This window comes from Candoia aspera, chromosome 2, assembly GCF_035149785.1.
Source record: "Candoia aspera isolate rCanAsp1 chromosome 2, rCanAsp1.hap2, whole genome shotgun sequence".
Taxonomy (NCBI): domain Eukaryota; kingdom Metazoa; phylum Chordata; class Lepidosauria; order Squamata; family Boidae; genus Candoia; species Candoia aspera.
The window spans coordinates 174,100,920-174,124,162 of NC_086154.1; the positions used below are offsets into that span (position 1 = coordinate 174,100,920).

At 39.1% G+C, this 23,243-nt stretch overlaps 1 protein-coding gene across 2 annotated transcripts in view; it reads right to left on the minus strand.

Annotated features, from left to right (window-relative positions):
- LOC134491277 (PH and SEC7 domain-containing protein 3-like) overlaps nucleotides 1-23,243 on the minus strand; it is a 163,742-nt gene that overhangs the window by 48,788 nt on the left and 91,711 nt on the right. Inside the window, exon 1 of one of the 2 annotated variants that reach the window (XM_063294915.1) lies at nucleotides 7,315-7,525. The exons of the other annotated variant lie outside the window; for it this stretch is intronic. Coding sequence (XP_063150985.1) covers nucleotides 7,315-7,473 — 159 coding nt within the window. The 5' untranslated portion in view covers nucleotides 7,474-7,525. Of the gene's footprint in view, nucleotides 1-7,314; nucleotides 7,526-23,243 lie in introns of those variants that run through there. 2 annotated transcript variants of the gene reach the window in all.

Genomic DNA, 23,243 nt, shown 5'->3' on the forward strand with positions numbered 1-23,243 from the left:
TCTTTTTTTTTTCTCTCTCTCTCTCTCATTTGTTTCTTACATTTTCTTATTTCTTTCTCTTTCCTTTTTTCTTTTGATTTGTCTTTTACTCTATGGAAAAGTTCTTAATAAATATAAATTTAAAAAAATTTGGAGAGGAGCTCATAAAATTTGGAGAGGGCAAATTGACAAGACCACATACTTTTTAGGTAAACTATTCCAGGCTCAGGGCCCAGTTCCTCTGGTTTTGATTGTCCAAATCTCATATGCAGGCTACTAGTGTATGTGGCATTTATCCCATTCACATCCTTATTTTTTTTTTTAAAAAAGCCCTGTCTTCCTCTCAACTCTACCCTGTCTCCAGTTTCTTAAATCACTTTATATATGCTTTTTCTTCAATTGAATCATTTCAGGAAGAACAATGGGCTTCTGGTTAAGAATGCTTGTCTATGTTAGACTACAAAGGAGTAAGCATTCTGTTGAATTTTAGAAAGTGCCTCCCTCAAGAAGTAGTGATTACATCACAACTGGGCTGTGTGCTTTAGGCGCTATAGGGAGGGAGGAATGGCAACCAAGAACTAAGCAAAGTCTCCTGTAAACTACAGTACAATGATCAAAATTGTGTATTTGTACAGGGAAAGTACTGAAGCATATTTGAAGCACAACTATAGAATATGATAAATGAAAATAATTATATTGCCTTTTTGACTCATCGTTAAGACATAGCTCAACCAAAATTCAGCCATCTGAAGTGGTACCAATTCCAACAGCAGACATGTGAATTTATTGAATATATTTATGTATAAAATTTCATATGCTTTAGTGGATCTCATTCTGGTTACAGTTTGTTCACTCAAACATTTAATTATTAAAGATTTAATAATCATTTGCTGATGGATTACCTTTTCTTACAGCTTCATCACTTTACACAATCTTTCTGTGGTTTTTGAGAAAAGTTAAATTTTATACCAAGAAATGCTTAATTCAGTCTCCCTGGATATACTGTCCTAAATTGCTCAGATTAAACCATCAGTTTGTAAACCAGCACGTATCTTTCTATAGGGCTGCTACTTTAAAAAATCTCTTAATGCTTTGCAAATTTTCCTGTGTTACAAATAATAATTACTATTTCTTTTACTTTCTACAGTTTTTATTTTTTGGCAAAACAACAAAAGTTTACCTGTGATCCATCACTATAAATCTTAATCAGCTCTCTGGTTTCTGAGATTTCACAGGACATTACCTAAGTATTTTCAAACATTCCTTAGCTACCAAATGGGCTTTTTATGAAAACAGGAGGAGGAAGAGGAAGAGGAGGAAGATCAAAGTTGTTTAAAGAAAACTGAATTCTGAGAATATCTATTCTACAAGACTTTTGTGGAATCACAGTACAGACAGTCCTGACCAAGGGCAAGGAATTAATTAATCCAACTCAGGAGGCCATGGATAGAGTGAGAGAGAGAGCCTCTGGTGATGTATGAAATGAACCATATTTGTAATAACATGAAAATATCAAAGTGATATAAAAGAGTAAGACAGCTTTAGATGTTTATATGCTTTAAGGAGGCATTGGGTTTTTCTTTTTAGAAGTTTGAGCATTTCACCAACCAAGAGTCTGTATCTGTGATGATTCATAGAACAAAATACTTAATTCATCACTACTGCTCCTCAGAGACTGGTACTGCTAAAATTGCTCTCATCATGGCTAAGAACAGAATCTGCTGAGGGAAAGATCTCTGCATTTGACCACAGAGATTATTTATAAAAGATCTGATAGGGATAATCTGTACGAAGGGCTTCAGTAAAGGGAGAAAAATAGTGTTACACTCAACATCACCAGCTGGTGAGTTCTATGATGCAACAATGGGTCAGAATACAGCTTGTCTTTCATCTGCAATACTTTTATTTTCTATTTACTAATCACACACCATTTAGGAATCAGCTTTGTCTAAGTCAAAATCTGAACTGCAGTACTTAGAGCAAGACCAGCAACACCTTTATTTTGTCTCTGTTCATGATTGACTGCTCGATGCTGAGACTGAAATTCAAGCTTGTTTTACTTGAGCATAATATGTCCTTCATTCAGTATAAACCAAAGTCTGCTCTGTGCAGGAGGTGGGAAAACATTCATTTAGTGTGCTACTTTCAAACTCACAGATCCATCCGACTGATTACGCAATTTGATGCTTCTGCCTGTAAAGAGGATTTAATGTTAGCACTGGTTTAGCTAAACTAAGCCTAAATATATGTGTCAGAAAAAGGAAGGTAGAGGGGTGGCATTTTTCTTTTTTGATATTTTGGCATTTTTAATGAAATGAAGGGGAATCAGGACAGATGTCATCTGTTTCCAGCTCTACCCTAACTTGCTATGCAATAATGAGAATATTCTTCCTGCATCCTTGGTTCAAGTCATATCTCTCTCCCACTTCTTGCAAATGATAATATTTATACAACCTATCATGTTAATGAAATCTCAAGAAGAATCTTATGTCTGAACATACATACAGCACAATACTGAATTGCAGAGGCCAACTGTAAAGTGTAGGAAGGTAGGGCTTCCAGTCGTCTAGCCATCCTGCTCTTGACCAGAAGAAAATATATAAACCAAAGGGAAAGATAGACTATTTGGTGATTTTGTATTTCCTTAGGAGTATTCCTTCAAAATAAAAGGCAGGACCCTTTCAAAAGAATGTTCTGCTGTTATCATTGAAAAGATGTTTCCAGAGGAAAAAAATACCATTTTGCACATACTCAAATAAGTTTTAACCCTTCAGTCCTTACACATACACACTTCAACCATTTTGATTCACTAGGGAAAACATTATGTGGATGCCCATAGATATTCCACCTGACATGCCCAGGAATATCAGAAGCAAAATGTAGCCGCCCTATAGGAAGATAAATAGTATGTGGGAAATGCATCTGAATCTGTCTTCTTGTACTACTTTGAATAATGGCCTAGGTACTGCAGAGAGACCATGAAGAAATCGCCCTGCTAGAAAGAATCAAAGGGTTTGCAGAAGAATAAAATAATCTTCTGAGAAATGGGCAATCTGCCCAACAATCCAATAATGACCGAGAAGACTCCGTGGCTATCTTGCTCAGTCACTCAGACGTATGGAACATTGGCTCCCACTTGAAAAATAAATATAGAAAATGGAGGCACGGGAGTGATAGATTCTTCAGACAGTCTGCCCTAGGCTGGTGGCCTGCAGCTGTCAAACTTTCCAGCTACCCAGCCCAACCACCATGCTTCTGGGAATTCCGTAAACTGCAGTACCAATATTTTTAGAAGAATGGTTCTTAAACTGTTTGACCCAATTACCCCTTTCCCGGTCTCAAATAATTATGCCCATTTAAAAACAAAAACAGATTGTTGTTTTATACAACAGAGGCAGTCCCAAACTGGATCCTCAACTCACAAACAATTACTAATTGCTCCATTACCATTACCCCCAGGATATGCCCAAATTACCCCTTAGATAATTGCCCCCAGTTTAAAAACCACAGTTCTAGAGGGCATCAGCTTGGGAAAAGCTTTTCCAATAGCAGCCTTTCTCAAACACAGCACCTTCCGGATACCTGGACTTCAACTCCAGAATTTTTAGCAATATCAGTACTGAATTGAGAATTACGGAGGTTGAAGTTCTCACAGCTGGAGGATGTCTAGGTTGAAGAATGGTAACTTATAGCAGTTTTCAAGGGGCATCAGTTGAAACCCTGTACAGTACAAGAGAACCCTGTTAAAGGGTGAGAAATTATATATGCTAAGACACCATGTTACAGTGCAGTGTCTCCAACAGGCACAGCACTATAGGTCTGAATAATGTACAGTTATGAATGAAAGAACAAGCCATTGTGGTATAAAGGTTAAGGTGCTGGAATAAGGGCAATTTCTCCTTCCCTTAGGCAAGGAAGCCAGCTGAGTGATTTGGGGCCAGTCATTCTCAGCCCTACAATGGGAAATCAACAAACATCTACCTACCAATCTGTATTGGACAAAGTAGATTATGATCCATAACCTTCAGTGAAAAGGCTTGACTGATTTGATTTTTTGATTGAGTAGATTGATTTGAGCTGATTACAGTTAATTTAAAATAATATAAACACACACTTTCACAAACATATAAACAAATGTACAATTTAAAGCAAGCAACTAAACGGCTAATGAAACTTTAATTGGAGAGAATGGGGTGGGGAAAATAGAACTCAAAATAAAACTGGGTTGTCTGGCTTCCTATTATATAATCATTTAGCTTTATTTGAGGAGTACTTTTGACCATATTAAAGGGGGGGAAACTAGGTAAATGTTTTAATTTCAACATGATTCCAACAGAATATAGATGTGTAAAATACAGTTCTATCAAGAGGGAAGGCTGTACCCAAACTAAGACATTTTATGCTGCCTGAGGTAGAGTCCAAATGGTTCCCCTATCTTGCTAGGGATGTTTTAAAAACCAGCTTTTTCAAGTGGTTATTACTGTCTTCATGTCTCCATTCCTTCATGTTGCAATCTATATAATCTGTTGCATGTCCCCAGCCCACCCTTCTACAAATACATTTGCAACAAGCAATATCGTGCCAGCACTCCATCTGCAGAATCCACAGGGTAAATCAGTAAATGTACCTAATGCAGTTAGGCCTGAGTAGCCAGGTTACTGAAAATTAGATGGAGGACAAATCTCACCCACATCACAAAAGTATCCTCAGGGTCACTTATTGTACCTCCTGGCTTGAATATCAGCCATTCATTTACATGAAAAAGTGAGATTCCAAAGCTTTGTTTCCATATTACTCTTTTTTTCCCCCCAGAATTACACTATGCTCCATTCACGTGGTGAAATAGACTGTGATCCATGAAAGTTTACGCAACAGCAGTAATAAATTAATTTGGTTAAGAGCTCACATTGGTATATTTCACTCTGTTCTAAACATATGCTACTAACATGAGACTGGTATGGAGGTTGAGGAAGAGTTGTTATTTTGAAACCATTTTTTCCTGTATATCTCAGATTCTCCTTCCCTCCAAATTTAGTCATTCACTTCTTATCCACTCTGGAAGATTCACATGCTAATAGTTCTCTAAGTAGAAAGAGTAATATAGATGGCCCAGGTGGGTAGGGATAAAAAAAAAGAAATGATGTCACTGAATGTTTAAATGCCTTTCACAAGAGCAGACTGAAGGTCAATTGTCATTCCCTCCCCGATCCAACTTCTATATTCTACCAGATGATATTTTATATTGGCTCAATGATTTGTTTTATTATTTTAGATTTTATTTAGAATTGCACTTAATTATTTTGTGTTTTATTTTCTTATACTTTTAAATCATAGACTTGATAATGTTCGATATAGGAAGAAAAAAATGATAATCTAAATATACACATACAGAGTTTCGTTAAATTCAGTTGGATAACTTATCTAGACATCATCGAACTATACATCTTTAAGATGCCACATGCCACTTTTTTCCTCTGGTGCAAAGAATGAAGACATCTTCCTCCCTGGAACATGACATTTGATGTTAATCTGCTGAGTAAGTGAACAGCCCCAGTTAAAGAGTACCTGTTTGAAATGACGTCAAACAATATGAAAGTTTCATCTTTTAGGAATAACCTCTGATATTGGTATGATAGTAAGAGTGATAAGCATGTGTGAATCGGGCTAAGCAACAACAGGATCAGCATTAGAATCAGCAAGCTTTGGTCTTCGCTCAGAAAGGGGGGTGGGACCACATTTGATGGCACTTAATTAAAGGATATCAGTGTAGGAAACTGCCTTATTTTGACAGATTTTTTATCCATCCAGCTCACTGCTCCTGATATTCCCAGGCAAACCTCTGCAGAGTTTCAAGACAAAAGTCCTTCCAGTTTTACTTGGCAATCCCAGGCACCAGACTGAGACCTTTTGGCTTCAGAACATGTGACCTATCATTTACACGCTGCCTTTTTCCTAGGAATGCTTCAATAATTTGACTGGAATCATTCGAAACCCACTTGGGTGCTTCAGTCATCCAAGCAAGCATGCTAAGCTTCAGTTATCAATAAGAAAGGTTCACGTGATTAAACAATTCAGTTGCTGCAAACTAACTAGATCTTGCCACAAGATGCAGACATTGCCGGTAAGGTACTATTTTTTTTTTCATAATCACACTGCTTGGTGGGCGAAGAACTCACCAGCAAACTGAACATCTATGAACATGTAACCAGCCTTGAGAATTCAATTCCTTTCTCCTGCCTGCAAGAAAGCTTTAATGTATTTCTTGAAGAATTACAGTAGAACAATAACAGCGATGTTACAGATGCTTACAGTTCTCCAAGATTTTGACATCTACTCTCTCCCAGTTTGTGGGCTTCTGCTGTAAATGGATCTTTAGAACCTGGCACTCAGATGGTAGTATCAACCCAGAGGGAGGGAGCAAATGAGAGAAAAGAGAATAGGTGCATAAACCTCCTGCATATTTAGAGAGCATTAAGAGCCTTCGAATCTTACTCACAATGGTGCAGATTCATAGGTTATTGCACCTCCTTACTAGCATACTTGTGAGACAACATTAGTAGCATGTTGCAGTGAAAGGAAAGAAACAGAAGAGGAAACAGTCAAACTGAGAATCAATCTCTTTAAAGAGATTCCAGCTATATGGGTTGAACTATTCAGCAGCTCTTGAAACTATATAATGTTGCTTTTAAAAGGAACAGCATACACACATGCATGCACACACAAGCTTAAACAAACACAGTATGGCACTTTGAAGGCACTTCAAATAGCTCCCGAAGCAGGTGGATGGAGACACCTTGATAATATCTACGGTGACAAACATAATACAGGGATGGCAAATGGGAAAAAAAAAAACATCCACATGAAAACACACAAAATGTAAAAATGAATGTCTCATGGCAATCTTGAGTCCTGTATTATAAAAATACCATCTGAATCATACAACCCACTCACAGAGAGCCACACCAGGGGAGAAGGGAAAGGCATCTTCATTCAATATACAGAGGATTTTGGCATATACGTGCCAGAAGGGATTTAGTTCCCTCTCCCTGTCACCCACCCGCCCACCCATCCACCTAACAGGGCAATGCAATGCAATGCAATGCAATGCAGGTACATTTTGTGAGGCACTCTGAAAATCTATCCAGTATCTTTTTTAAAAATTCTGCCCTCCACCCCCCAAGTGATTCCTTCCCCACAGCAATTTTTGAAAGAATGCTTTCAAGTTCTGGGGGGGAAAAAAGGTACTATCAACTGATAATACTCCTGGCCCTTCCCTTCTACAATTGTCACAAATATGGAGGCAATCTTTATGCATCCATGCATCCATCCGTTTACCTTGGCTTCCTTAGCAGAAAACTCCGTGGAGTTGGAAATTTTCATAGACTTTGAGCGGTGGGTTTGCCGCCAGACGGGGTCTTCTCGCGGATATTTCACGGAACCTGTGGCTCTCACCCGGACTTTGCTGGTACTCTGAACACTATTAACTCCAATCATCTCAGCAAAGGAAAGAACCGAGCTATAGAATTTGGTATCTATAAAAGTACTAGGGAGATTGGAAAGAGGAGAAAGGAGCAACACTTAAAAAAAATTCTCTTCAGGGTAATTTTGGAAAGAGAGGAATCTCCGTGAAGCTCAGGCTGTAGCGATCGGTGTTTGCTTAAAGATGCACCAAGCTGCTTCCCCCACCACCACACATACCCCCACACACAAACACACAGTCTCTCTCACACAAAGCATCTTCAACTACAGTGTTTTGAGGCAGAGTGATTGTTCTAGGCACAGCTCACGTCACTGGCTGAAAAATATAAAAGGATGGAAACCCCACCCCTACACGCTCCCTTGCTGCTCAGCAGAGATCGCCATCCTTTTCCAACACACACACACACACACACACACACACACAGACTCAAGAGTGTCAGTTTCAAACAGCAGAGCAGATGGCAAAACGCCAAGTAAGAAGTCATTCATTTTGGACTTCAGACAGGCTACACTTGTAATTCCAGCAATGCCATGTCGAAGTGCATTAACTGAGCTCAAATAAAATTGAGATGAATCAAAGGAAAGCCTCAAGGATGGGTCTGCCAGACTGGGGCTACTTGAAAAGAAACAGACAAAAAACCCACTGGCTAAATGATTTTCAAAAGGTGGGCTTGTGAAAAAAATGATGCTCCAGGTTCATAGGATATTCCAAGGTATCCTTTATCAGAAGGGGAGGCAAGGTTTTCAGCCCTCTTTGGCATATGTTTTTTCGGAAGCAAGCAAAGAGGAGATGTGTAGCACAGCGGCTAAGTGAGCAAGCTACCAATTGGAAAGTGACAAGTTCAAATCCCATGCTGCTAAAATATGTCCTCAGATCCTAGTATTGGGTCAGGCTTGCAAAATGAGATAAATGATGATCTTATCTCTCATGGCTCTGTAGGGATTACCAAGATAGCCTATGAGAAACAAAGTAACTGCCTTCCCCAACCAGATGCATAGTTCAGACATAATTCCCAGGTTTTGGCATGCTGCGTGAGAATTAAGGGAGCTGCCCTCCCACATAGCTGGGGGACCCCAGCCTGGCATCACTCTGCTGAATATTGAAGCCCTACTGCTCTCCTCGGGATTTACTCTCACATCATCTTGCATAAAGCTGTAGATTTGGAGTCTGTAGCAGCGTTTTAACTTTTCCAGCTTTGAGGGGAGGTGGAAAGTTATTAACAGACATAGATACATATGTATGTATCCACCACAGCGTGTGAAAGAGGGTGTGTCCATCCATCCATCCATCTATCCCACCTGGGATAAGCAAGTTAGTGCAAAGTGCAGAAAAAGAGTAAGTAGTAGTAAGCAAAATTAAAATTAAGCTAAAATAGAAAAGAAAAGGCAGTCTAGCTAAATTAATTTACAGTATACCCCTCCCTACCCTCCAACCCTTTCACAGTTTGGTTTGCAAGGATTAATAAGCTGTGTGAAAAAATTAATTAGACTGGTCCTCTTTTCTTCAGATTCATTAGCTGAGACATTAAGTCTCCCTCATACGTACCACACACGAACATGCACACATACACACACACACGCTCTCCAACAGCATTTCATTGGAGTCTCGACAGCAAACTTGCATTCTCCCACCCCTGGAAGCAAACAACTCTTGTTCTCAAACTAACTTCAAAGAAGAGGGGGAAAGCCTTCAAGCACCATCAGCTCTGTCTTCCAATCAGCACAGAGTGACAAAGGTATGGGGTGCATGTGCACGCCGCTTCTACAACTCTGGTTCTATTTTGCCAGTGGATGCTACCTGAAAACTCCTGCACAAGAAGAGAAGTGGGTTTGATCAACAGTCCTTCCATGGAAGGGAAAGGTGACGTTTACCTAAAGGTTCTGATGTCCGCCTCCCCTCAGTCATTTCTAGTTCCTCGAGACCCAAAACACAGCAGATTGCATGTAACCATAGCAACCAAACTCAGATGAGAACCGTCTCTAGTACGCCCTGCCTGCGCACAGAAGGAGTGTCAGCTGGCAGCACTGGTTGAAAGAGGTAAAGGCAGAAACTTAGTCTGCAGGAATACAGTCCCCGTAACCAGGAAGGTCAGGACCTGAGTTATCCCTCGCTGACTCAGTGGGTTCCGGTTAAGACTAATGGATTAATTGTATTTGTGGGGAGGCTCTCTGTGTGTTTTCTTCTTTCTCTCTCTCCCTCTTTTGGTTAGCGTGCACTAACTGATTCATTAAATTATTGAGTTCTTCCAGATTCAGCCCACCTCCTCTGGCTTCCTAGAAGCTAAATTGCAGGAGGGGAAGAGATGGGAATGATATTTTCATTCTAGTGCTATGTAATAGTCCAAAGCCACATTACCCAAAGACACCTTTTCAGACAGTAGATTTTGCTCCGTACATGTGCCTGCACGTATGTGTGTCGTATGCCAACACACGGAGAAGAACAAGAATTAACCTCTGGAATATAAAAACATATACATACCTTTATATAACTTAGATATTCAAATACCTGGTTATGTTCAAAATAATCTACAAGAGATACCTAACACTATTACAGGGTAAATGAATAGAATAAATGGGAGGTTATATAAATAATGAGACCAGTGAGGTGCAATGGTTAAGGTGCTGTATTAGAGTAAGAAGGCCCAGGTTCTAGTCTTCTCTTAGGCATGAAAGCCAGCTGGGTGTCCTTGGGCCAGTCTCTCTCTCTTACTCCAAAACAGCACAAGTTCTACAACAAGCCAGCTGAGGAACAAACCCATTGTTGTATCATGCACTGATAGAACTGCATGAACTAGGCAAGCCTGCCAGTGTGGTATAGTGGTCAAGGTGCTGGACCAGGAGTAAGGAGACCCAGAGTCTAGCCTTCCCTTAGATTTTGGACAAGTTATGCCTCCTCAACTCCAGACTGGCAAGGAAAAAAGCAACCCGTGCTGGACCAGTATGGTAGATTAGTCCTTAACCTTTAATTCATCCTGTAGTGAATTGATTGGTGGTGAAAACAATAACAAGAATAATGAAGTGCAAGTATGAAGCTGGTTTTCTGTGATTTGCTATGTGATGAGCAATATTCCCAATATACAACCAACAGTTTCCATATTTTTATTTGTGAGTCAGAAATGAAAATATAAGTATCGGTGCTGGATTCACACATCCCCTGAACAAGCTATAGAGGTCACATTCATATACCATAGAAAACTATTAATTATGACATAAACCACAATGATTGGATCCATACAACACACTGAACCCAAACCAAGCAAACCAAATGATGGTTTAGTACGATGTTTGAACTAGAGTGTTTAAAAACAGGAGATATTTTTGAATTCTGATATGTTCATACAAAAGACTTCACCGGCATTCATTTCTGCAAGGAAGGACTCAGTGCAATGCTAAATGCTAAAGCTAACTTTCTGCAAATCTCCAAATTGGTTGGGACTACAACAATTGGCTATGCTGGCTGAGAATTCTGGAAGCTGTAATCTTAACACATCTGGAGGGCAACATATTGGTGAAGGATGTTTTAAAGAATGACTAATCAGTTACTTAAAATGTAGATACTGTATAGAAATAGGATATTTCATTTTCAATAAGAGACCAGTGATGTTCCTTTTTAAGATGAAGGTGAAAGATTTCTCTGTCCTAAAAAGCAGAAGAAAGCAAACTTATGGAGCTCAGAGATTTTAAATGCACAAAAAGAAATACACTTTTCAAATAGGTGGAAGATAAATCTTTTGGAAAACAAACAGTTTCTTTGAGCACCTAAACTGAAAGGTCAACTAAATGCTCCTTTGCAGACTCATCAACTAAATCAATTAAACTACTGCTTTTACCAGTGTTCAGAAGATTCATTGCAGCTTTGCCTAACCTGACAAAACAAGAAATCAACAGTTGTAAACTTACTTGCTTCCTCATTTCACATGCCATACAAAGTCATTTTCCCAAGGCTTATCTACAAAGATATTCTAGCCAATAAGCCAGATTTAGCTTTGGTTTAATTCTACCCTTAGTATGACTGACAGAAAGGGAATATTCTGAATGCTCATGGCCAGTAATTGAAAGTAATAAAAGAGGGGTGGTAGCATTCTCATCAGGCTGTTTTCTTTGTCAGTCCTATGGGAACATGATGTTACAGCATGGTCAATATCAGATGATGGTGATGCCTCAATCCAGCTCCCCATAAAGGACCATGTGTTGCCCATTCTTGCTACAGGAGGTGTAGAGTATAAGGAATATGACCTTGCAAGAAATATGCAAGAACTGTTACCTAGGCAAAAGGGACTGAAGCATTTTTTAAGTCCAGAACTATGAGATAACAACCAGAAGCAGCTCAGGCTGATGCCTGCCTAAATCACTGAACTGTAAGAAGGGGGACTTTCCAGAGAGGACTCAGTGGAAAAGACCCTGATGCTGGGAAAGACTGAAGGCAAAAGGAGAAGGGGACAGCAGAGGAGGAGATGGTTAGATAGCATGCGATAGCATGTGATGGTTAGATAGCATGAACATGAATTTGAGTAAACTCCGGGAGACAGTGGAGGACAAGAAGGTCTGGCGTGCTCTGGTCCATGGGGTCATGAAGGGTCAGACACAACTTGATGACTGAACAACATAAGGAGGAGGAGAAGGTACAGCACAATCCTGCAAGATTCTGTTATTATAACCAAATTCAATTAAAGTCATTTTAGTCCTCTTGTACAGTTGATTTCCTGATCTGATCTATCTAGTGGGGCTGACAAGAGGACATTGTTTCTTATTAATTTGTATATTGTGCCAGGCTGGGTATGTGTATGCATATGTGTGATATTTCTCTTCTTTTGAAACTTCCAAGTGCACGGGCTGGTAACTACAGGGCAAAGAGGCAGCTTTTCTTCTTGTATAGAAATGAATACGCTTTCAGATTTCCTTTATCACTCTTAATTTGTTGTGTCAAACTCAAGCTGCATCACTGTATAGTAATCCAAGGCTACAACAATCCAGATAGCCCCTAGAGAGCAGCAAAGAGAACTGTAATTCTTGCTGTTGTTAGTAGACATCCAGAGTTTTGCAGCCTACACCTGGTAGACATACCCTTTTTCCACTAGATATCCTCCTAACTCTAAAATATATGAATACATTTTTCATCTCTGCAGGGCCAGAGTCTTTTGTCTTGCCCCTCCATTCGCAAGATCTTCATTTCTATTGCTTGAATCCTCTGCATTCCATCCTGTATCTTCTTCCACCTTGCTATCTAGTCCAAGTCAATTCTGTTCACCTGTCTTCCAAGATTAGCATTTTTCAAATTAAGAACCATTGGGACTTCAAATCTACCTACATATCTTATGTATGCTTTGGGCTTATTAACCTTCCTCCTTCATACAAATAAATGCTGATTTTGAGTGGAAAAAAAAACCCTGCATATACCAGATATATAAAAAAGGCAGAATAAAATAATAAGAATAAGAATTTCCTTGCTGTATTGATATTTCCAGATAATATAGGCCATAGCCCAGCTGGGCATACACAAGTTCAACATTCCTATGACATCCCTGAGATTGTAAAAGGCTTTTGCTAGACTGGGGTTCTATACCTACTTCTATAAAATAGATTCTTTATTTCTTTCTTGCCTATGTTGAACTTGTGTATGTTCCATCACTGGAAAGTTTTCTAGTAGAAGAAGCCTTCCAGGATATATTTACTTTCTGCTCTAATTGCAAATAATGCAAACCAATTGCCCCTGAGAACCTCAGTGTGACAGGTGCTAACCAAAAAGTGATATACTAAAACCAGCATGTCTATCTATAGATACACAGAAGGGTCAGAGGTAATCTTTTTCCTACTGTTTACAAGGACACTCTGGGAAGGTTCTTTCCATTTTAGCAGTGGAAATAAACTATTCTAAGACATTTGAAGCTAATTATCAGTGGTGCTATTCCACCTGGGTTTAGCGGTAGAGCTTCTTAAAACATCAATGGCTAAATCACAGTGATCCAATCTTGGGCAGTTATAAGAGCATGCTCCATGTAACTACTGGACATGGAAGTTAAGTTAGGAATCTCAGTATTTAGAGTCAACATTTGGGAATTAGAGTATGGGGACAAGAAATAGAAATGAGCTTCTCGATCAAACTAAATGTGCTTTTCTAGGAGTACATCTAGAGCCACCCCGAATAAGTGCAGAGCTAAAAGTAAAAAAGGTGAACCTTTGATGAGATGCAATAATTGTTCTCCTGGAATCATATCCTACTTGGATATGCTCACAGCTGTTTAAGGCTCAGCTTCCCAGTGGTAACTTAATCTCATGGTCCCTCCCAGGAGTTATTTTGTCGTTACAGTACTGATGCATAAGCTGTTTGGAGAGCTTTTCTAAATGAAAGGGGAAAGGGGAAAGGGGAAAGGGGAAGGATTGGTTTAAGAAAGTGTGTACCAGAGGTGAATAACCCAAGATTCCTACCAGACTCAAACTAAGTTAAGTTAAAACTTGGCCAGCCAACATTATCTCCTGGTCACAATCAGCTGTTTATATTGTCATATAGTCATATTGGAGATGGGTATCTTTATCTTTATTCATTGCAGAAACTGGTATCTTATTGATCTATCACCTTCTTTAGAGTAGGACAAAGAACCTGTGGGTCAGGGTTTCCCATGAGAAGAGTGTCCTGTTGCAAATGTAGAGGCAAGAGAGTTGTGCAGAGCATTTGAAAATTGTAACCAGGCTGTCTTCTGACTGAGTAGGAATGTGTTCTGACTGAAAGTCCTCTTTTTCTGGAGAAAGCAGGGGCCAAATAAGCTTCTGTACCCCACTCAAAGCTCTCTCTTCTGGTGGGCTTTTTGCATTCCAATCTTCCATTTATTGAAAAGCTATCACTTCAAATACCTAAATAGTGCCTGTTCACTATTCCTTGATCCCATCAAGGATGGTGATTCACATTCTGATAATGGGTCAGATTTTCCACGCTGAATTGTCTATCAAGGGCAATGGCTAATAGACCCACTGGCTATCATGGGATAAGGATTGCTCTAGTAGTCTCTAATTGCCATAATAAATTGTTGTATTGTCCACTCAAATCTTCAGTGGTGCTATGGTAATTCACAATACCTGCTTTAGTAGGGGCATCTGGAGGGACAAGAGACAGTTCATACTCAAGACAGAAGTCAAAGCAAGGTCAAAGCATCGTTTGGAGTACATTAGAGACAGCTGTAATATTGGAAAAATGTTCAGAATAACATTTGATAGCTGTGGAAGACAGGCAATCATCGCTAGCCTCTTCCCTCCCTGCTCCATAGCTGCTACCACCAACTATATTGTGGAAAAGATCATAGAAGTTTCTTCTGTCCTTTAAAAAATCAGATTTGTTGCATTTTTATTTTTAAAAGAAAAGCCTCCTTTAAGTCAAGCTCACCTTCTGATCACCCATGAAGTTCTCTTGGCAGTGATATATACTTGTTTACCACTGCCTGCTTCCTGGATGGTTTTTGCCTTTCCAGGCTGGCTTGCTTGCTTGCTTGCTTGCTTATTTATTTATTTAATTTGTCCCCGCCCATCTCCTCCCATCAGGGGACTCTGGGCGGTTTACAATAAAAACTAGCCTACTATACAGCCCTAGGATTAGCTTCTGAGACCAAGGTCAGCCAAGTGCTGCCACCTGCTGAGGTATTTTTATTTATGATTGTTTACAATGTTTGTAAATCACTTTGGGAGGACAGTTATTCTAAAAGGCAGGATATAAATAATAATTATAATTAAACAGATTTGCTTTTAATTAATTATAAACTTGTTTGTAATTAAACATTTTTCCAGTCTACTGTTGAAGCACATGCAAGGAAAGAGGTTTCCAGTGCATACCAGATAGTTTCAGTTAAGTCAAACAAAAAGTCCTGCTAAGCACTTGGTTGATATTCAAAAATAATTCGCTATTTCCTTTGCCCTTTGTTTGAAGTAATTCTAGTTCATGCATGCAGATTCATTGGGTCATTACACTGTTCAAATTAAGAGCTGATTATTTTTCTTTGTTAGAAAATAAAAATCCAGAATAGGACTCCATTCTAAAATAAATTAAAAGGGAAAAGTCCTGTTAGATCACCTCAAGGGCCTACCAAGACCAGTATTTGGGCACATCACATCCTTCTGAGAAGCTGATCAACAGAAACCAACTACCATGCCTCCAAAAACAAGTTGTCTATTTAGCTAGCTAGCTAAATCTCTTTTCCATGACTATACCTACTTCTCTTTAAACTATATCCATATTAGTGCTACCTGAGCTTCTAATGTGAATGAATTCCAAAACTGATGTTTGGCGTGGAAATTATTTTTGTCTCCTCCAAACCCACTGCTAGTGCATGAATTGTAAGATGGTGAAAACTTTCAGCACATTTTCATGTCATGGTCAAGACAAAATCTGGCTTATCCAAAGACAGATCCAATGGCACTACTCCCTTTGAAGTGTGGCTTCAAAATATTTGGTTATGTCTGTTAAGTTTTCTTCTAGACAGAAGGCACTAGAGGGGAACCCACTGTTTATTTTAACAACATTTACAGATTCCTTCCCAGCTGGAAGCAGCCATTGCACTGAATTCACATAACAGCTCCCTTAAAACAAACCATGGATGGGTGATTTGCAGCCAAGCAAGTCAGGAGAGGAGCTACTGGCTACATTTGCAGACCAACAAGATTTTGTCCTAGCTTTGTTATTATCACCTTCCCCTCCACACTAAATCACTCTTCTGCCTTCTCACCAACAGTTTAACTTTTATTTACATGAACATTATCCAAATCCTTTCCTGTGCTAATGCCAGAATCATGACAACTATCTTACTGAGGCAGGATCATCAGAATTGCCCATAGGTTTCCATATGTAACGACCTAATAGATTAAAATTATGGCATTAAAGTAAAATAGAAACCAATGGATTTGTCCATATAAAATAAACAGTTTAAAGTAACTGCATCCTTACTTTATTACTAATCCTCTCTATAGGAGTTACAATTTTTTTTTTAGCAGCAGACTACTAACCTGAAAACCAATATAGGCTTTTGCACACACTGATACAAGATTTGGACTTAAGAACATTATTACAGTGCTGTATCAACCAGGGACTACTGAATTCCACAGTGGCCAATTATATTCCTATGGAAAGTCTATTAGCAAGAAGCCTGAAACATGAATAGGAACACCATTCTTTTGCTATGATTTTTTTTTTTGCAGTTGATATTCAGAAGCATTCTACCCTGCTCCTAGAATGAGACCTATAACCATTAGTAACCACTAATCTAGTTCCCTGCCCCCATGGATGCCCAACTTTTTGATATGGTCAATTGACTAATCAATAAAGTTAACAACACTGAATGTTGTACAAACAATATATTTTTAATCTGTCCTGAATCTCTTACTATTCACTTTCAATGTTCTTTTGTCAAAATGTCTCTCAAATGAACAAATCCTTGCAAAAAGTACAAATCTGAATCTATGGGACTACTTTGGAATCAACCACACCAAGCCAAAGGCTCAGTTAATAAGAGGACAGAAAACTTTTGTTTGAAACTAAAGTACAAATTTTACAGATAGATTGGGGCTTTTCAAGGCATGATATGTTTCAAAGAAAGCTGGCAATATTATAACAACGGGCGTCAACTAAATGGAGTATAAAAATGACATAAGGATGAGATTGTATTTAATGTGTCCTTTTTTGGATCCAAAAATATGTATAGATTGTGAACAGGAATTGATAGATTCAGAAATAATACTATAAGAAACAACTGAGTTCAGTTCATTCTGTTTTACGTATTTTAAAAATGTTTAAAATATTTCAACACTAAGCCAAAAAAACCTCCCACAGTTCCATTTCCATTATTTTGTCCATGTATGGGACACAGCCCAACCATATACCTTTCCCCCTGAAATATGAAATAGGAAAGCAATCCATGGAAAGGGTTTCCCATAACATAAGGGAGAGGCACTTACTGAGATGAACAGATCCTTAACCATGTAGAGCTAAAGATATGAAATGTCTCTGTGTAAGCCACACTCCAGGTATTCTCAATGCTTTGGAAGTCTCCCAAGCCATTTGTATAAATTAGGCTGAACTGGATATCTAAATTAGCATAGATGAATGGAATTCTATACTCAAAGATGTTAACTTGTGGCACTGGTCTAAAGACCTGCCCTGCATGGTTGAAAGAAATCTTAGATGGCCTTTGTGATACAAAGTTGGAGAAATTCTACCTATAGTTTCAGAAGAGCTCTTCTTTCTGTGAAAACAAAAGAAGCTGAATCCATTACCACAATCAAGTGACATAACAAAAAGTACATTCCAATACTCTTTACAGACCAAACAATAGAGTTGTACCAAGTTCTAACTATAAGTACAGAAAACAACAGTCACTGAATTTATGAATTCCCCAAAGAAATACATTTCCAGGCTTTAAACCTAACTATCTCTAGCTTAATAGCAAAAAACATACAGGTTATGTGAAATTATATAATCCACCTAGCTAATTCAGAATAGTCTATAACATTGGAAGAGTGCTAAGCCTGACTGATCTCCTTGAGGGAACGTGTTCCATAACTAGCACACAAATGAAAAGGGACTGTCCCCGGTTCCCCTCAAACAAATTATTTCTCCTCAGAAGATCTTAATTTGAAAATATGAGAATATCCTTGTTGAATAAGGTTTAGGCCCATCTAGACAGCATTCTGTCTCACATAGCCCTCCAGATGCATTTAGGAAGCCTACAAGTAGGAAATTAAAATAGTGCTCCTCTCCCATGGTTGGTCTCATGTACCTGGTATGTAGAGGAAATGGAAGCTCAGTTAAAAAAAAAGGGGGGGGGTTGGATTGGTCACATTCAGTTCAGAGAAGAGGAGTAAAACTGGCTTTTTAGTGTCTCCCAATTCCAAGGCAATTTCGGGTTCTAGAGGGCTTCTGCAATACAGATAACTTCATAATAGTCTTCTTCAATCTGACATGCTTCAGGTACATTGCAAATCTCAGAATTCCTATTGATAAGGATTCCTACAATCCCAGTGTATATGATGGATACCAGATTGGAAAACACTGCATCACCCTTATTTCACCTGCAGCAAAATCAGAACTGAACAATTAACTATTGATACAAGAAACAAAATAAACCAACTACACTACCACAAGGGAGAGGGTCCCTCTATCCCTCAGACCTGCTATAGAGCAGAAACAATTCCTGAGTCAAGAGACAATAAACCTAATCATGTTACCACTGAAATTTTGCACTGTTCTCTCTGATTTAATGATTGTATTGACTGTATCAGTGTGGGGTTAATTGTGCTATGATGAATACCTTTTGGGTAACAGTAATGCTATTCAATAGAAAGCTACATCCAAAGACCAACCAATTACATCAGTTGTTTTTGTTTTTCCTAAAGAAACATTAGTGGGACAGAGGAGAAGGAGATTTAAGGATCTAGCACAAATCAGTGGGTGGATCATCAAAGGATATGTTTTAGAAATTTGTTTTCTTCCCACAAAGTAGGAATGATATGTCACACAGGGACTGGAATGTTTGTGACATTATATTGAAGAATTCCCAGTTCCAAATCAAGATTTGCAGTCTTCAGGAATACAAAATTTCTCCTAATATTCCCTTTTAAAAACACACACACATATAAACAAACTGAACAAGCACACATACAAACTAGCTAGATTTAAAGGGGGGCTGTCAAAATTGTAACTGCTCAAAATGTTAGCCTTTGGGCTGGATGTGCTTTCCAGAGATCCACATCAAGCCATATTCCTACAGAAATGTGATTGTGTGCATGCGTGCCAACCTCAGGGCCTCCATTCTGTGTGTTTTTCAATGGAAGACATTGAAAGGCAGACCTGGCTTGGAGCAGAAAACACACCCTAATCAAGGAACTCCCAAGGAGAAAGCCACACCCCACCAACACTGCCAGGGCAAGCTACTGCATATAAACAGGGAGCAAACCCCACACTCACTTGCACTGATGATGTTACCTAGTCAGGTAATGAAACGTCTGCAAGCAAGCAACCAAGCTCAGAGAGCACCAAGGACTCCACACTGTGACTTATCTCAGAGAGCCCTCAGAAAGTGTCATAATACAGACTCATGCCACGGTCAGCCCTTCTAGGCTGCAGATCTAGAGGATAATGGCTTTGTCAAGTCATTTGGGCACTCGAGGTAAAAGAGAAAAAAAAAAACAAGTGCTTTCCCCTAGGAATTAAATTCCATGAATTCAGCAGCTATTTATTTATCATTTCCTGATTTATTCAAATGTAATGAAATAACCAGATTTGGGAAGTATTTAAATTTCTTCTATAAGGAGTACGATGTGACTGTTTTGGAGTTTTGTCAAACTCTCCATAATGAATACCTAATCCATAATTAAGACTACAGGCACTTTTTCCACTAAAAGACATAAATGATTTTTAAAAAGAAGACGAGAACTCAGGCCGTCACTTCATGCTGTGCTTGAGTAAGGTTGATATACTTAAAACAGAAGGCCTGAGAGAAGACTGAGTAAGGCATACAAGTATGTGGTTTCTATTATGCACTTTCCTATTCTCTAATTCGGCAATTACCATCTCTTAGAAATTCTAAATGGATTCTAGTAAGTGGCTTTTATTTAAATGCCTGAAATGTGTAATTCAAATAACAACAGGAGACAGAAAATGGCTTGCATGCTTCACCACTAGCTGAAACACTGAACAAGAGAAGAATCAAAAAAGTTTATGGTAGCTCCAAATTTTTCATTTCTAGAAATAATTTTTTTTAAAGAAGAACACATTTCTGTTCCTCTCAGGTTTTGTTTTTAAGTGAAAAATGTCCAGAAGTCTGCTTTTTTATCCATTTGTCCAAATATACCGCTGTGGTGGCTGTCATGGGAAAGGAATGATAGGAAAACACTTCAGGCATACAGTATCATGGAATGAACTTTCATGTAGTTCTGAAGGCATTTAACACATTTGCAGTAATATAAATGGACTATCATTAAAGCTGTGGAATTCATCATACCATGTCATTATCATCACCAACTTGGACAGATTTAAAAAGGGATCAGACAATTCAAAGAGTACTAGCTAGGGATGTGCAAAACTCACTAATTCCAGAATGTTCTGTGTCCCACCCCCAAAGTCAAACTCCTAGTTGACCATTCCATTCCAAAAGAGCAGTTTAGTTTAATGGTAATCACTTTTGGTTCAGAATATTAACTTCCAGAAACCACCAAAACATCCCATGGTCTGGGAGGAGGTTCAATAAGGCTCAGAGGAGGAATGGAACATTCCAAAGTTCTCTTGAAAGTTCCATTTCCAAATTTGTGAATTTTGCATATCTCTGATACAAATCAGAACTGATTTTGTATCATTTCTAGAGATCTTACGTAATTTCTGCTCCAAACAGCATTTGTGGGATGACTTTTCCATAGAACATTTTAAAGAATACTAATCTGCCTTCTTCCATATTATAAATATTTCATGACTGCCCCAATTACCTTAATTGTTGTTATTTTAATATATTCTTTATGAGCTCTCCAAGATAATATCTCATTAAATAGTATTCCTAAATATTTAAACTATTGTTCTTTAGTGGCTTCTCCAATAGACCAATTAAACTTTTGGGGCCATAAGCTAAATTGGACTTAACCACAACTAAAGCACTTATTGATAATGTTCTGTTTAGCTTTTGCAAATGTAGAAGAGTCCAAACGTTCAATTACAATGCTTGGGTCTATTAATCCAGCAAAGTAACTGGGAATCTGCGTTTTTGAATTGCTGGGTAAATTACTGAATGATGAAATGCCATCAAGTTGGTGTTGAGATAAAAGACAAATTGAATGTTGAGACAAATCTGCATGATGATTTGTCATGGCAGTGGTGCACCCCCTTCTCAAGAGGCCATCCTTGAACCCAATGATTTTTGACAATTACCAACCAATCTCCAACTGTCAACACTTCAAGCTAGTCGAGACCAGGAAACCAAAACCAAAGATACTAACACTTCCTTTATTGTAAGGTTACAATAACAGAATCTTACAAGTCTGAAAGTGTTTCCCCCCTCCCCTGCCTTTATGTTCCAAAGAACTAGGGAGGGCCCCTTCTGAGAAGCTTTCTTTACCTTCATTCCTGCTTTGCACTCAGATTTCTCTCATCAGACGCTTGTCTAGGCTGCAGCTCTTCCTCCTGTCTCTCAAGGCTATTCTCAGAGCCCATTACACCAACCTTCCCTTTTTGGAGAAAGTTGTTGAGAAGTTTGATGAGAAGGTTCTGCAGCTGATGAGAACCCTGGAGGAGACTGATTAACTAGACTAGACTATCTATTTCAGTCTGGTTTAAGGCTGGAATTTAGTACTGAAATAGCTGTATCTGAAATCGCTGGGCGAAGGCATCTCCTGGTTTGGGGTTCAGTATCATCAGTATCCAATTCCGTCTGGTACACACTTTCCTAGATCCGGTGGGGAGGGCTTCAGTCACTCACTCATGCCCTAGTCACCTCATGGCTTGATTACTGCAATGTGCTCTACAGGGACTGCCCTTGAAGACCACCCAGAAACTTCAATTGGTCCAGAATGCAGTGGTGTGAGTATGCCCATGTAATATCTCTGCTTCCCAAGCTGCACTGGTTGCCAGTTTGCTTCTGGGTATGATTCAAGGTGCTGGTTGTTATCTATAAAGCCCCACATGGCATAGGGCCTGGATGCTTGAGGAACTGTCTGTAGCAGCACGTGCCCTCTAGAATGAGGTTCCCCCCCAAGATCCAGATGGCCCCCACTCTGCTGTTTAGAAGAGCCATGAAGACCTGGCTCTTCACTCAGGCCTTCAGTGAAGGAGACTGAGATCCCTTGCTTCATTGCATTTGTACTCTTTTATCTTTATCTATTATGTCTTATTTAATTTATGTTTTATTTAATTTCATTTGATTGCTGTGACCTACAAAGAGTTGTTGAGAGTTGGATGGTATAAACTTCCAGTGGGAATGGCGGACTGAACGGCTGCGCCCACTGGTCCGGCGGGTGGTACTTGACACCACAATGACTTTTTTCGGGCTCAGGCAGGTCTTCTTGAAGCCCAAAAATGTTCTCCAGATTAAGGAGAACTCCAGGAATCTTCCCATCTGTCCTCCAAAAGTCTGATTGTAGCCAGAAGACTGCAAACTGAGCTTCTCAGTCTCCTGGTAAGATCATCTGGGAGGTGCGTGATTTCACCATTTCCAAGCTGCGCTGTAGCCTTAAAGAGACACTAAGTCCAACCACCCCATTTCTTAAACACCAATTTGCATTTTTTTTAAGCATATGTACCCCAAGAGAGGCTATTTACAGCGAGGAGAAGCTGGTGCTCTTGGTGCTTAACATTATTTTTGGGTTTACTTCTTAATAAAAAATATTCTTTTAAGTTTTGGACTTCATTTTCCTTCCAAAGGAAACTAAGATTGAGACTAAACAATTGTCTTCCTGTTAGTATTTTTGTGCCAAATTTCAAGATACTAGCATTCTTCGGACTTTTATGCAAGACGTCCAAGACATTGTGGAAAATATGAGATCTAAAATGTACCTTCAGCTTGGGGATGTGGTGGATGAGACTGAAGAATTTAAGAGTGATAGAAACATTTTTTTAAGACTGAGATTGGAATTATTATCAAGATGCTGGATGAAGATTGGAGAAAGGATTGGAGAAAGGACTTGGAGAAAACCAGGGGAGAGAGTGATCTGCAAGCCATACGTAAAATTGATCTCCTGGTGGAATGCCATGAAAAGAACCTGGAATCTTTGAGGGGGGCAACTGGGCTGTTTGATTCTTTCAAGAGGAAAGCTCTGTGCACATTGTG